General features: G+C 32.3%; 2 protein-coding genes across 3 annotated transcripts; both read right to left on the reverse strand.

Moving 5' to 3' along the window:
• Window positions 1–1,816: 1,816 nt before the first annotated feature.
• Window positions 1,817–6,321, reverse strand: LOC108856483 (lysine histidine transporter-like 8). The gene is made up of 5 exons (XM_018630293.2): window positions 5,809–6,321; window positions 3,418–3,551; window positions 2,867–3,294; window positions 2,653–2,784; window positions 1,817–2,490 (listed from the first exon to the last, which is right to left on the reverse strand). Exons 1-5 carry the CDS (start codon window positions 6,183–6,185, stop codon window positions 2,005–2,007), a joined length of 1,557 nt encoding a protein of 518 aa, XP_018485795.1. The 5' UTR covers window positions 6,186–6,321; the 3' UTR covers window positions 1,817–2,004.
• A 7,408-nt stretch (window positions 6,322–13,729) lies between these two features.
• Window positions 13,730–15,189, reverse strand: LOC108860212 (uncharacterized protein At1g28695). 2 transcript variants are annotated; one of them, XM_018634114.2, is made up of 3 exons: window positions 14,904–15,184; window positions 14,463–14,840; window positions 13,730–14,368 (listed from the first exon to the last, which is right to left on the reverse strand). In XM_018634114.2, exons 1-3 carry the CDS (start codon window positions 15,138–15,140, stop codon window positions 13,868–13,870), a joined length of 1,116 nt encoding a protein of 371 aa, XP_018489616.2. In that variant the 5' UTR covers window positions 15,141–15,184; the 3' UTR covers window positions 13,730–13,867. The 2 variants fall into 2 exon arrangements, with proteins under 2 accessions (XP_018489616.2, XP_056866310.1); XM_057010330.1 differs by having other exon boundaries at window positions 14,463–15,189.
• Between the last annotated feature and the right edge of the window lie 965 nt (window positions 15,190–16,154).

The following is a 16,154-nucleotide window of genomic DNA, read 5'->3' on the forward strand; positions in this document are numbered from 1 at the left end:
TATTTTGGATATTTGAATAAAACTTTGGATATATTTGGTTCTTTGGGTAACATTTCAGATTTTTGGATATTTGGATATTTTCATATATTTTTTTTTCTATTTTCGTGTATTTTGTGTATTGGTTTTCAGATTTTCAGGTATTTCGAGTTTTCTTGTCCTAAATACCCGAATTAACTTGAACCCAAATTACAAGTACTTTACAAGTAATTGAATAAAAGACTCGAACCGTCCCAGATCTAAAAAATCGACATGAACCCAAACTTAATTTTTCAAATACCTAGTTGAGTCCAAATGTTTAGGATTCGAAAAATTCAGACCTGAAAGGAACTAATTTGTGTGTATTCTAAAAAAGTTATATATTTTTAAGTTGGTGAGACTTAAAATTACTTAGGAGATATTTGGTTAATTTAATAGTTTAGATTTGTAGGTTTTTTCATTTTGTTGAAATTATTTTTTTGGATTTTTAATAATTTTAAACTTATCTTAAAACATGTTTATTAATTTAACATAATATGTATATATATAATTCTGTTTTAACAAATGGTTTACTAAAGTATTTTATCAAATTTGATTTGTAAATATTTGGAATTATATAATGTAAAATGACATGGTATAAATTCTGTATTATATATACTAACTCATTTTCATAATTAATGTGTAAATATTATAGAGTTATGTTGAGCATAAAATATGAATTTTAGAGAAAAGTAGTCTTTGACATCACATCATAACATTAATCCGGTCTTACTTTTTCTTAAAGTTTTAATATCATATAGATTTTATACATTCTTCTTAATTATTTTGTTTCTATTTATCATTCGTTTGTGTCCTTTTAATTTACCGCAATTTTTACCTACTGTTTTCAATCCTCTCTTTTCTTCTCATAACTTTTAAGTGTTCACAGGCGAAACTAAAGTATTTAAATACATAAATTAAGGTCCTGGTAACATGTAGCTAGTAACATGCTATCATAAGATCATTAGAAAATCTAAATGTTAAGCAATATTCTGTAGTTTCCAAGGAATTTGATTTTTAAAAGTTGGTGTACCTTCAACTCTCAAATTCAACTAGCGTCATCATGACAATTGAATCATTTGAAAAAAAAACAATAAGACAATAAAGATGTTTATCTTGATCCAAAGGTTGTCTATATATAATGATCAACCACACAACATTTGCTTAAATATGACCATAATATACAACTATAATGCTGTTTACTACTTTGTGAATTTCTCACATCATTGCCTCTCAGCATATGTTGCGACTTCTCTTGCTTATCCCTACATCAACTATTATTATGTTTCTCTAATTTTTTTTTAACTTCATTGAGGAGTTTGATTATCTCAGGCTCTCAAAACGAATGAAACTTTGGATGTGATAATGGGCAGAAGGAAGATCACAAAATTTCAGCACCTGATGCAACTTTGGATTCGGTATGAGTAACCTCTCGGGCCTCATTAGATGTTAACTCAATCTTGTTTATTTTTTGCCAAGTCTGACTTAACTAAGTTTTAAAACTTTTGTATCCGTACAAACTCTTCTCATATTATATATGAAATTCACATTTTGGCAAAAAAAAAAAAAAAACGAATGAAACATCTTATAGAAATATGGTGAAGAAATAGAAATGTAGTAATTTAAGGTTTCAAGTATGGTGAAGAAATAAAAATATAGTAATTTAAGATTTCAAGTATATTATGGACATATTTAAGCAAATGTTGTGTGGTTGATCATTATATATAAACCTTTGGATCAAGATAAACATCTTTAATGGAAGGAGTTTTCAAGATTGTTAAACGGTGTGATACCAATAAACTCTTCAAACATCGAAATTCTTCATATTGAAAAAAAGCTTACGGAATATATTACAGATGGCAACGGTCAAATGACCCAATTCAAAACAAAAGCACACTTACACAAAAACATAGACAACAGAAATTCACTTTAAAACTTCAAACTTATCAACCAAACAAAATCCACTTACTTCTTAACACAAGCTATTACTCAGTTAGGACTGAAGAACTTAAGCTTAAGTCCTTGAGTAACCATGCTCCATATCCCACCTATGGAGAACGCCAGGCTGAATGCAACTCCTAACCAACCCAATCCCCAATGGAAATACCAATTGAAACTGTACTTGGCCGGCTTCTTGATCAAAACCCACATGAAGCAAGGATAAGCAAACGTGACCGGAAGGGTGAGTCCACCGAGCAAACCCGCGAGACTAGACAGGAAAGGGAGTGCCACGCCGATGAAAAAGGAGACAAAACCAAAAAAGACTCTAAAACCTGATCTGACCCATATTGAACATGGCTTGTTGGTTCGGCTCGTGTAGCCAGCCTCAAAGCTGTCAAAGGCGGGCATAGAGTATATCTGAAAGCTGCTCAGGCAGCTGAAGACTACTAGGAGAAACGCCGTCGCTAATAAACCTCGAGGAATGTCGTGAATGTGGAATGCATAAAGAGCAGCGAGCATACCTCCTGAAGGCATCTGTAATACCAAGAAAACTATATAAATAAAGCTTATCCTTACGATAATTTTGCTTAAGAAAAACGAACGAAAACTGAACTAAACCACACAAAAAAAACAGAAAAGACAAGAATAATACACCAAACTAGAGAAGACATAAACCAAGGAGTAAAAGGAACTTACAAGGTTCCCATAAGCCCAAAAACCTCCAATGGAGATTGGAAAGATACACAGAGCAATGAAGAAGTAAGAAACTTTGGCTCCTCTCCACATTGGTACATGAGCCGGATGCTTAAACGTTGATGGCATCGTCGACTACAAAGATTTTTCACTACTCAAAATACAAGTCCAGTATATTGCATTAAATAAAAATATAAACAATTTACATTTTCTTTACCTGAATTTCAAGAACCAAGTTGTGACCTCTGAAGGCAAAAGCTACAATACCAAGAGCATTCAACACAGAAAAAAGCGAACCAGAAAGCGAAGGCATAGCGAGTGGCTCGTAGGAAATAGTGGCTGGTCTTGGTTGACTAACAGAGAGAACCCAAACCATTGTAGAGTAAGTTATCGCAGTCACTGCTCCTATTAAGGAGAGCCCCGCGATGGAATTGAGGTTTGGAAGTTGAGACAGAACGATGCATAGAGAAGTAAACACCAGATACCACTCCACTGTTGTTAAAGGGTTCGAGGTGCATAATGGACCACAGACTATTTGGAAAAAGAGTTTCATTGTCTCTCCACCGATGAGAATAAGAGCTGTCGCAGTTCCTGCTGATAAGTAAACCGTAGGAAACAATGCAAGCCAAACTCCCAATCTTTCTCCTGTTTAAAATCAAGAATCAAGAATCCAAAATATTTAGTAACTAGTGAGGGAATTTTTTTTTTTTTTTTGTAAAACAGTGAGGGAAAAAGTTAGTATCAATGAAAAATGTAGATTTCAGTTACCAAAGGCAGCTTGTGCAAGCTCGACATATCGGTTGTAACGTTTGCCCGGGACAGCTTCGTGTAACTGAACTAGAATCCACAGTGTGTAGAGTTGCCAAATATAGGCTATTGTCAGTGACAGAATTCCCCAACTCCTAAACAACATTAGTCGACATAAAAATGGTTTATTCTTGACTTCTTGTTTTATAAAATCTTTTACTTGATTGCTACTTCAATGGCTTGCCATTACTAAGCCACTGAACTAACCACATATTCAACCTAAGCATAACGAGTTATAAATGATTCAAATGTTCGAACTTGTAAAATTATAGTGTTTCTTTTATTTTTCCATATAAAATTTATTTTGTCTATAAACATCCCCTAGTCTATATTTGAGAAGTGATTTGCCACATGTCTTCTCTACAATCGTTTTCACAAAAAAATTGTGACGTGGCTATTAAGATTGATGACATGTCATATGGTTAAATATGACATGGACAATTAAATATAATGCTAATATATATTTTTGGAAATCTTTTTAGAATATGACAATAACTCATATATTACATTTAATATTGATTTATATTTTTGGTAAACTTTGTAGAATATGGTAATAACTCATAAATCATCACTAAAATAAATATATTCAAATATGATATTTTGAATTTCGAAATATTATATAATTTTACTTTTATAATAATAAAATTTTTATTATCTAAAATTTTCTAAATTTTCTGAATTAAAAACAAATAAATCATAATATCATTAGTTTCTTTTAGATATCTACAAATTATATAAATATTATTTAGTTTTAAATTTTGATAACTATACAATTTTATATGATTTTTAGTAATTTTGTACAAGTTGATATAATAATTTAACCAAATGAAATAAATAATATTTTCTCTTAATTTTATGCTTAATTAATGATATTTATATTAATTATTAGTCAAAATAATAAAATATATAATATTAATAAATTACATTTTAAAATATAAAATTTAACTTTAAAAAAATTCATCACTACACATGGTGCATGAAAACACCTAGATTAATAATTGTGACATAGCTACTAAAATTGATGACATGTCTTATAGATTAATATGACATGGACAATTATATATAATGTTAATTTATATTTTTGATAAAATTTTTAAAATATGATAATAACTCATATATTATATTTATTATCGATTTATATTTTTGGACTTTTTAAAAATATGGCAATAACGCATAAATCATCATTAAAATAAATATATTCAATTATGGCATTTCAAATTTTGAAATATCATTTAAATTAAAAATATTTCAAAAATATATACATATTTTTAGAAAATTATAAAATTAAATAATAAAATCAATATAAATCGTAAAATCATTAGTTTCTTATATATATTTACAGATTTTATAAATATTGTTTAATTTTAATTTTTGACAATTCTGAAATTTTACATATTTATTTAATATATTTAATTAAAATAAATAGATAGAAAAATCTACCTAAGATTATAATTTTAGATATATACATGCACATTCTTAAATATAATTCAAAATAAACAAAATTGATTTTATCTTAATTTTAATGTTCAGTTAAATCAAATTTATATTAAAATATTGATAAGAAAAAATAAAATTTATAATATTAATAAAAAATAAATATAATTTATATTTATCTTTTAAAAAATATTTTAAAATTCTTTTACTGCACATGGTGCAGTAAAACACCTAGTAATGTTAATAAGAACAAATACCCATCCTTTTGACATCAAATACATGTACTATTAAGAAAATAAAAAGAAAAGGTATATTTGCCGGAAATTAACAAGAAACAAAATTGATGATAAAGATAGCACTGTCTTAATCTACATTAAAGCGAAAAGTATGTCTGAGAGTGGCCACATGTGCAATGATGGAAGCGTGACAAATTAAAAGAAATATCTACTGCCAATTTGAACTGTTTTCAAAGTTAAAAAAAAAAAGTAAATTAGTCAAATATATTACTCCGTTTCATAATATTTGATGTTTTACCTTAATGCACAAAGATTAAGAAAATTATATTTCTTTAATAAAAAAATATTTTAAAGATATCATTTAAAATCAATTAGCCAATAATAAAAAAACTCTGAAATTTAATTGGTTGAACAGTTTCCAATAAAGCTAAAGTAACCTTAAAATCTCAAAACTTCATCTAATTTGAAACAAAATTATCCTTCTAAAACATCATCTATTATGAAACGGAGGGAGTATTATTTCCAATTGATGAAAAAACCAACTTTTTTCAATTTTTTTTTCGAAAAGGAACTAAAAGTGGATCTGAACGATAGAGAGATTGAACACAAACATCAAGAAATTTTGAATAACACAAGAAAAGGATGTTGGAAATGAAAAAAGAAATGGGCACACACAACGCACCAGCCAAGAAACGTAAACGCAACGGGAAGAACGAGGGCTTGAAACCCAACACCAGCGTTTAGGTTATGAAACGCGGCATAGTGAGCGTTTCCGTTACGAGACTCAGTGATAGGAAGCCAAGCGTCTTGTGGGTTGAGCTTAGTGAGATGGCCCACTTCCTCTAGATATCCTTTCATGTTGACAAGAACACGTTTCATAGGAGTTCCGATGGGACTCAAGAACCTCGGCGATATGAAGGAAGTAGGAGTCCATGCCGCCGACGAGGATTTAGTGGCGGGACGAGGAGATCTTTGACCGGACGGAGTTAGAATCTCTGGAGTGGAGACTCGCGGCGTCGCTGGCATTGATATTAGCTCTGTCTCGGGTCTCTCGTCCATCGTTCTATATCTCTATCTGAGCAGGTGGAAAAAGATGGTTTTTGTTTTGCTTTTTCTTTCTCACTATCACTCTCTCTCTCTCACTCTAGTTTCTGGTCTCCATTGGGGTTGGGGATTTCTTATGAGGTTTTGGTCCTTTTATTTTTATTTTTGTACTTTATAATACTTTTAGGATTCGATTCCGACAAAGAAAAAACAAAGAGTACTTTAATGGTCTTGAAGAAACTTGTATAATAAAGTAAATGACATATACTGTATTAACTGACACAAGATTACAACAAATGAATACAGACGCTCATAATCAAGAAACATGGCATGTTTCAAGCTTGTTGTACTAGTCCTTGCTACTAACATTGTGGCATTTTTCATGATGTGAAGAACAACTTGCAAAAATATAACATCAGTGATTGGAGATATTTTTTGGTGGAATTTAAAAAGAAATACCAATAGATATACATTGAAGACTTGGAATCAAATGTCTATCCAATAAAAAAATGAATTTGGCTTTCGTGACTTTAGAACCTGATATATTGCGACAGTAATTATTCTGTATTCTAAAAATTTATTCCTCGTTATCACCTAAACTACCAAAGAACCAACATGTAATCACTACTTGGACAAAGAAAGTATAAAATGCTTGATTGGACAACCTTTTATGGACTTAAAACATGAAGTGAGACATACATAATCATAGAAGATTGTTGGAGATGTACTGCGTCTCTCTGCAAGGCCGTCGAATAAAAAGTTCGTCTCATGAGCTTGGCCCACGAGTTCAACATAGACTAAGAATCCGACCCGTTAAACGCGGTCCATCTCATTAGATCGAACGGGATCAAACCGACTCATGGCAATGAGACTCGACAACGGCTAGAAACTAGTGTGTTTTTACTTAGCTTTATTTCGCCGACATGTACTTTCAGGTACACTCCGAGGTGGTTGGAATTAGCTATAAAAGGATGGTTGGTTAAATTGTAACTGTAGAAATTTTACCATAGAATTTAGTTTGTAAGTTTTTTTGATGTAGCTATAGGAATTAACTGATAAAAAGGTAAAAAATGAAAGAAATGAAAGAAATTTCAACAACAATATTTGTTTGCTTTAGCAAAAAAAATCACTTGCAACTATTTCTTTAAATTTTTGGCGTTGGTTTTAAAAACTTACATAAATTATGAATGAAAATTTGTATGGTTGTAGATAAGAACTAAAAACTAAAGTCATTTACAACAGCCCCACAAATCACTATATTTATATTTTTGGCTGTGGAATTTAAGTTGTAGATTTATTTGCTGTGAACTTCTTTGGTATTGCTTTGTAAAGCACTATTTTATGCTATGCAAATAAATGTCTCTTAGTTACAAATAAAATAAAATAAATAAATGTCTCTACAACTGTTTTTCTATTTTTTTTAGAGATTGTTTGATGTAAGTTTTTATAGAAAAAAAACTTGATTGGTTAACATATCTTTATATATAAAGAAGTGTTTTCATCTCTCCCGTGATGTCCACATCAGCGTCCACGTCAGAAACTCATGTCTCTCCAGCTTGACACGTGTACTCATCAAGGCCCGTTCACTTTGATTTTTCGTTTAACCTAACTGTCGCCGTTCCGAATCCTCTTCCCACGCGATCCAACTGAGAAACAACAGCCTTTATGGAATTGAAATCTCAGAACCCACTACTTCATCTTCAATGCTTCTTTACTTCATCTTCAAGCTCGCAAATGGAGTATATAGAGGGTTTGAGCGTCTTCCCAATCATCTATGTGGTCCGCCTTCAATCGCATAACCCCAAAGCTCTCTCACCAGTATCCGATAATGGCTAATCAACCCTAACTCTCAGAGGTCAAGACAGGAGGAGAGTTGATGGGTATCGATCTGGTCCTGCTGGATGGAAAGGTTTGCATTTAAGGGTCTTAAGGCTCTATCTGAAATTTTGATCAGGTACTCTCTCATAACGTTTAGATCTTTGCCCTTCTTTTTTGTTTGATTCTTATTAAGTGAGTTTTTTTTTCCTAGGCTGTTACCTGATCGCAAGCTGAAGACGCTTTTACAGAGACCTTTAAACAGCATTCCAGAAACTAAGGATGGTTACTCGCTTTTGCTGTTTTGGTACTGGGAGGAATGCTTGAAACAGAGGTAAATAAAAGTCCTACTCCCACAGAGAATTTACTTTCAAAATGTAGTTTGCTTAACTCATGCCACGAGCTATGTGTCAATAGATCTGTATCGTGTATTGGGAATGGTGCTGGTTCGATGGTTCACTTAAAAGGCCTTACTGTGCTGACTTTGTAGGTATGAGCGCTTTGTCAACGCTCTTGATGAATCATCTAAGGATATGCTTCCAGAGCTTAAAGACAAGGCTTTAAAGGTAAATTTTGATATACTTTTTTGTTGCCTCACTTAATTGCTAATGGTATCATTTGTTAACATATTTCGATCTGTGTTTTTTTCTTATCGGTCTGTTTGTTTTGAGAGTTAGCTGATAAACGTAGAACAAGAAGCAAAAAGCGCTGTTCTGAGAGTTCGACGATTTCATAGAGTATTAATTTGTCTCGAATGTGTTTTACAGATCCAGAGGCGTCGTCCACTGCACGACGATTAGTAAAAAGAAGATTCTGATGTGCTTTGTATACCTATGGAGATCTCACTGCTGAGTTGGTGAGTTCACTGTCACATATGTTAATTCTAAGTTAATTTTAATGGTCTTCCAAATGGTGGGATGAGATAACAGTAATCAGAAAGTGAAACTCAGTTTTTTTTTTACATTTACTACATGAACCATCTCTATCTTCATCTTCTCATGATTTTCTCTTAAGTCTTTTGCTTATTATCTGACTTTCTGCTAATTAACACATTCTCTAAACATAGCACCCCTCATCGACAGCTTCTGTGCGTAATTCTGGTTCTGGAAATTGATTTTATCTGTAAGAGTGACCGGAATCAAGATGGACAAGGGGTGGTGCTATGTTTCCTGCTATGTTAAGAAACTTCAGCACACAGTCGTATCTTTCACATGTCTGTCTTGCAACAATACTATTGTTCTCCGGTATGTACTAATTAGCAGCAGCTTATTAATGTATATTGAACTTCCTGTCATAACACAAAGTCATCTTCCTGATTTGATACATGTTATGTGTCCGCTAGATACCATGTGGAGATGTCCGTCGCAGATGAAACCGATGAAGCTTTGTTTTTTTTTGTTTTGATGGGGTGATGACGAGATTGCACAACATGAGAGCCTACGAAGCTGGTCATCTTTTGGTAAGTCTTTTATCAACTCTCATTCATTTATTTTGTGCGTGCAACTTATTCATACAGTTGCATTGAACCATTGTTAACTCATGCTGGTGATGGTGTCAACCCGGAGGAAACTCAGGCGAGTGTGAGCTTATAAAATTTCACAGCGAATCATCAGACGTTTACCATCTCACGCATCCTCAATGAGCGTGAACATGAGCCACAACCGCCTTCGTTGATGATGTAAGTTTTATACATTTACCAGTAATGTAACTGCTCGGTATGAAGATGTATATAACTTTCTCTGTTTTCATTAGGGAGGCGGCAATGACAATGGAGATGACAACTCCGGTGCCATCTCAGTGGCTGCTAAGGTGAAAGCTGGTGGTAGTAATCAGTCTCTAGGAGCATCTGACAAGGTGAAAAAAGCACACAAGGCATAATCATGGAGGATTGGAGTTCAAGTCGCCGTTTGACCACTTTCTATAATGCTGAAGTTATTTTCTCAGTTTTTTTTTCTCTTTTTTGGGTTTGCTTTATGAACAAGTTTGACTTTTGCTCCTTACTATTTTCTATTGATATCTAGAACATCGATATAAATTGCATTTAAAGATATAAAAAGTAACACACTATTAGCCCGAACAAAATAAAGACGAGACAATAACACAAGAAAAAACTATATGAATTATGATAAAAACCACTTTCGAACATCCGGTCTAGCACGTAAACAGTTTAACAATCATTTACAGTTACTATATTCAACCAGTCTACAATTAACTAAATCAAAGTTAAAAAAGAATAACTAACCATTAACACTGAAAATGCATCACATGTTATAATTTCTTGGATTTCTTTAAAAATAACCACTAATTATCGCATGCATAAACACAGTATATTTAAAACCCCAAAATCAGCTAAGCAAAATACAAATATTCATGACACAAATATAAAACATTAATATAAAAGACACTTATATCAGACACAAATATTCAAAATTCATACAAAGAACATATTAATATATTTGTCTATTTTATATTTTACACCATAATTATTTATAAACAAACTACAAATATTCGAAAAAATTATGTGTTGAATCTCAACTGTAATTCTGAATAATTTTATTATATTTATTATTATAATAGAGGTAAACCTGTATTGAAAATGTAAAATAATTACATGATTAAAAATGAAATTTACCTTAAATGTTAGATAAACCTATAACTTTAAATAATTATAATAAGAACAAAATGGTGAATATATATTAAAATCACTTTCAATTGAGAATAAACTAAATACTTTTTATTCTTCATTTTGTAGTTAAGTTTTGCTTCACTATAACTTACTCTAATACATTATTTGATATGAAAGTGGTGTGTAACAAAACAGAGTTCAATGAAAGATATAATAATTTATGAAACATAACCAGTAAAATTATTTATTATCATGAAAGAAAATGATTTTAATTATTATATTTTAATTATTTTATATTGTATTTTAAATGATTTGGTTTGGAGATAGACTAATTTATTATCATGAAAGAAATAATTTGTGTAAAATTGTTTTAAACTTAATTTTTCCTGAAATAAATTTAGTATTATTTATCTAAAAATTATATTTTTATCATGTCAAATTGAAATATAAATAATACTAATATATATTATTACATTTTATGAATTATTTTTACTAATTTTGTTTTCTCTACAAAATAGAGAATAACAAAGGTTACTGTCATTTTAATTCAAACCAAAAATATTTATTAAAAACAACAATATGATCTCTTTTTTTTTTGTTATTTGTCTGTCTATATTATCATTTCAATCTATAATGATTTTAAATGGTTTAGAAAATTAATATAAATTCATATAAAATTATTTTATTATAACTTTCCGCCCGCAGGGCGGGCCTATCCTAGTATTACTCTAAACTAAAGTTTGACTGTTTAGAGCATTTAAAGCTATAACTAATTGTAATTTCTGAGTGATCTCACTTTTCTCTTTTGTTCGTACAAACATTGTAATCTCTCTTTCATCTGATCAATAAAAACACTTTTGTAAAAGCCACAATCAAATTTTGTTCACCTCTTTAGAACCGATCCAACTCAAATTCAACAAAAGTGATATTTAATGGATTACTAAATAAGAAATGCATTAAAACATTCACTTTTGGGCATTCAGTAAGAATGATTTATATTCCATGTTCAGGGTTATGAGTCTAGAAACTAGTGGTTGAGGACATTGTCGTCCTCGAAGTAGTCCGTGGTGTTTGTTCTCTCTAACTATGCCACCTCCTCATTTGCAGAATGGGTAGGTGGATCAGGAATTCCAAAATCTCACCGTCTAATCCTCAAAGTCCTCTGCTTAGTAGCAGTGGCGGAGCCAGACATTAATATGACTGGGGTCAGTCATCTTATAAGATTTTTTTTTTAAAATTCAATAAAATAATTAACTAATAATTTTAAATTATTAAATAAATTAAAATTATTTAATTTTTATCTTTTCAAACATTAACTTACAAAATAGTCTGCATTTGCTAATTATTGGAACTTTACTTAATGATCTAAAATGGTTATGACAAAAATATAATGAAAAAAAAAATAAGAATTTGTTATTTTATTTCTTTTTTACTGAAAATGTTATTTCTTATGAAACTTATGAAAAACTAAAAGTTAGTTCTTTCTTACTGAAAATGTTAAACACCTGGGAAAAATGGAAAGACAATCAAACAAAACATAAAGAGAATATAATTATAATTATTAAAATAGTGGACAGTTGCCCACGTTATAAAATAGTAGTATTAAGTAAATAAATCAAGGGGTCAAATTACTTGGGAGGGAAAAAGTTAAGGGGGTCAATAAAGCAATTTTACATCATTAAACAATTTTGTTTCTTCAAAATACATGTAATTATTTGAAAATTTTGAAATTCAGTGGGGTCAAGTGACCCCCCTCCCCATAAGCTACATCCGCCACTGCTTAGTAGGTTTCCGTCTGCCATAAGGTCGAGAAGACTTCCGAGGGACTCCACTTGCATAGCATCCAAATCAGACTGCATCCGAGAGGACTCCTCATCCCGTCTCTAGGAATAAAACAATGTTGTCCGTGGGACAGCGTTAACGGATCCTATTCCCACCATCTATAATTATTTGTTGTTTTCTTGTACAAAACCTCAACTATGGTCAAGTTCGGAAAGATATGGAACTTTCAATTTTTAAGAACATTTGCATTCTATCATTTTAGTTGATGTGAATCTTAATAATTTTGTATTTTTCTTCTAAAATGATATTATTCGGTAGTTGTACATATAAAATTTCAATTCATTAACACGAAGGTTAAAAATGCAAGAATTAAAAATAAGCTGATTAAAAATATAGTGTGTGAACACGTTAAATTATCTGCGGTGGAGTTAAAAAAATAGAGTGTAAATACATCAATTGTCAAATGATTGTAAGGTCGATACATTAGCATACTCAGATTGAAATCGATGTAAAGTTTCCGCGTGGCAAAAATAGTGTGAGCGCACTAATGATAAATGCTTCTCTTTTACTCTATTTGTTTCTATATATAAGTAGTTTTGAAAGTTTTTGTTTGTTTTATAATATAAGTTGTTTTCAAAATCCAATATCAAAAGTTATATGACAAAATAATATTTTAATAAAAAATTTAAAGCAAAGTTATAAGTGTGATTTGTTATTGGTTCTTTTTACTCTTTAATTAAATGCTAAAACTATAAATGCGATTTTTTAAATATTTGTGTTTTTAATCAAAACTATTTATAATTAGGCCGAAAACATTGTCCAAAACCTTTGGACAATGTTTTCGGCCTATTTGAAAATCTGGAAAAAGAGTTTTTTTTTTTTTGAATAACCCGGTGTATCCTGGCATCCACCGAAGTGGATCCAGACTAGCGGCGAGTGTCCGTATCAGCCTACATTATCGGCCGGAGTACGCCTCGGTCACCGGACGCTGGGAGAGCCCAGATTTTAAATTTAACCCCCAGTGGCCAGCAGGATTCGAACCCGGGTCCGTATTGGGGCCGAAACTCCCTCAAGACCACTAGGCCGTCCTCGCTTGGTTCTGGAAAAAGAGTTCATCCGTGGGTTACACCTCCTCTTGGAGATTAATCTAGACCTCCCTCCCATATTCCCCAAGTTAAACAAAAAAAAAATCTATGAAAATGCTCAGAGTTTTTTAGAGGAACATGTTATAGTGTGTGAGCATATTGATTATTATCAGTGTGTGAATATATTAGTTAATGTAAATTTTTTAGAAGCATCATAGTGGTAAACTTGTGAATAAATCTAACAAAAATAGTTCTTTTTAATGTTTTTCTTTTGATATATATAGGAAACTAATGAAGAAAGAGAGATGTTGTTAACTAATTAGGTTAGCTAGTGTCTACTATATATAACAATTTCATTAGGATTATCACAGAGGAAGAGGATCATTGGATCACGGCTTGGGAACATAGTGGTCGTCATTCCATGAACCCTCACACTCGACATGACGGCTCCACTTGTTGTGGAAATGGGAGGCTTTGTAGCTTTTCCAGTCACTGAGAACAAGAGTGAGATCAAAGACCTTGGGAGGGATGTGGCGACAGCAGTTGGCGTGTACGGTGGTGACAGCGCCCATGTCAGGGCTGTCTTGGCAGAAGCCACTGAATTCAGTTGTGTTGAGGAAGCCAACGTTGACTCCGAGCTGATTGAATAAACCCGAGTCGAGGAGATTCTTGAGGACGTCTTGTTCTTTCATGCTCGTAGAGTTAAGCCTCATATCGTACCATTTTTGGAATAGGGAGATGGTCCTGTTGTTGGACCGAACGTGGTAGAATCCCGTGTTGATCGAGTGTCCAGCTTCCAAGCAGTTGTGGTCCACGCTTATCTGCATATCCATGCTCCCGTTGTTACTTAGCCGGGAGAAAGGGTTCCTTAGCCACATCACGTCCATGTCCTGACAAAAAAATTAATATCATCATAAACATATAGTTCCAAAACCCTAATAAAGTGTGTTACGAGACCCGTTGGTAAAAATAAATAAGACTTACCGTGAAAACAAGATGGTAACCGCGGTGGAGGACGTCCAGCAGCAAGCGAGTCCTACGCCACATCATCTCAATGAAATCAGCTGACATGTATACCTTCTCTCCTTCCAAGTTAACACCCTCCGTGTCCATCTTGTAGCAATGGAGCCTCCTGAAGCGGCAGCGATCATAGGCCGTCTGATCCGCTGCGACCACCAACAGATGGTCCAGAAGTGGCAGCGTCCCTTCTCCTTCCCAGAAACCCTCGAGGAACAGATCCAACATCGTCCTCCCTCCTTCAACCTCCTCCACGTACGCTCTGTTCACTACTGCTATTATCACCGTCTTGTTGTTTCCTGCCGCTGCACTGTCCAAAACCGCCCCAAGCTTGTCCACATTTTTCTGTAACCACTTCCATACAATATCATCTCCTGTAGATTTCAATAATATTATGAATAGACTTACCAGTGGCTGGAGAGTGTTGACGTTATGTAGGAGATCGGAGTTAGGGCCCGAAATCGAACGTGGGGAGAAGCTGATATATAGGGCGACGGCTAAGAGGAGAGCCACGGCCAAGGCGAGGTTGCCGGAGGAGTCATTGCAGAGAGGCATGTTTTCAGTGATCGGATTATTCGGAGTAGGAGATTCACGTATCTTATGTGACCTTTTCTCTATTAATTCCCTCTCTTTTGACAACTCCATTAATTCGCTTTAATTTGTACCTAACAGTGTTATTTATATAAGGGATTCATTAATATACGCCGAACATTATTTTTAGGCAAACCATATATACACAATTTTTTTACGGATATACACCAAACGTTTTGGTATTTGTTAACGGATATACACTAAGCTTTTTATTTGTCAATGGATATACACCAATCTTAGGTGATCGCAATTTATGTGAACAAATTCAGACTTAGAACATCTCCAACTCATAACACTATTTTTGTGTCAAAATCACACTATTTTAGTGTAATTTTAGTATTAAAAAAAAAGTTTTTCTCCAACCACAATACCAAACTTCACACTAAAAATTATTTTATAATATTATATGTATTTATCTTTTTATTTCTCATTTATTTTATTTATAAGTTTTATTAATAAATAAGTGAATAGTGTTTTAGTGGAGTGAATAGTATTTTAGTGTGGTGAATAGTGTCACACCAAATTTAGTGTAAAATTATAGTGTTACACTAAAATAGTGTAATTTTTACGGTCCTATTGAAGATAATTTTGGTGTAAAAACTACATTAAAATAGTGTTTTGCAGTCCCATTAAAGATGACCTTACTGCGTAAATAAGTAAAATTTATTTGGATGATAGAAAAATAATAATTAATTAACAGTACTCGACGGTTTGAAACTAGAATATGATCTAGTTATATAACAAATGACAAAAAGTAATTTTCAAAAAAAGAAGATAAAAAGTATAGTGAAATTTTTTATAAGTTGATTGTCGACCAATCATCAATTTCTAATGAATGATCTTTTTGAGATGTGGCGTTTCCCTTTTGGTGTTTGAGACTATGACTAATTGACTATTGTGTTCGATTTGCAATAATAGTGGAATTAGGCAGTGATATTTTATGTTAAAGTCAGTTGAATTTCAAAGATTTAAAATTATTTAAAAAAATCTAGTGATATTTAGTTACTAGAGACTCATCCATTTTGAATAACATTTCTAAGAAATGAAAGAGCAATAATTTGCATAATA

Source organism: Raphanus sativus, chromosome 5 (genome assembly GCF_000801105.2).
Source record: "Raphanus sativus cultivar WK10039 chromosome 5, ASM80110v3, whole genome shotgun sequence".
NCBI lineage: Eukaryota > Viridiplantae > Streptophyta > Magnoliopsida > Brassicales > Brassicaceae > Raphanus > Raphanus sativus.

Coding starts and splice junctions, on each gene's coding strand:
- LOC108856483 (XM_018630293.2), bottom strand. CDS start 6,185: ATGGACGAGAGACCCGAGACAGAGCTAATATCAATGCCAGCGACGCCG. Junction 3,552..5,808: donor GCGTTTACGTTTCTTGGCTG/GTGCGTTGTGTG, acceptor AATGTTGTTTAG/GAGTTGGGGAATTCTGTCAC. Junction 2,785..2,866: donor ACTTGGTTCTTGAAATTCAG/GTAAAGAAAATG, acceptor AAATCTTTGTAG/TCGACGATGCCATCAACGTT.
- LOC108860212 (XM_057010330.1), bottom strand. CDS start 15,140: ATGGAGTTGTCAAAAGAGAGGGAATTAATAGAGAAAAGGTCACATAAG. Junction 14,369..14,462: donor GTTACCATCTTGTTTTCACG/GTAAGTCTTATT, acceptor TTTTTTTGTCAG/GACATGGACGTGATGTGGCT.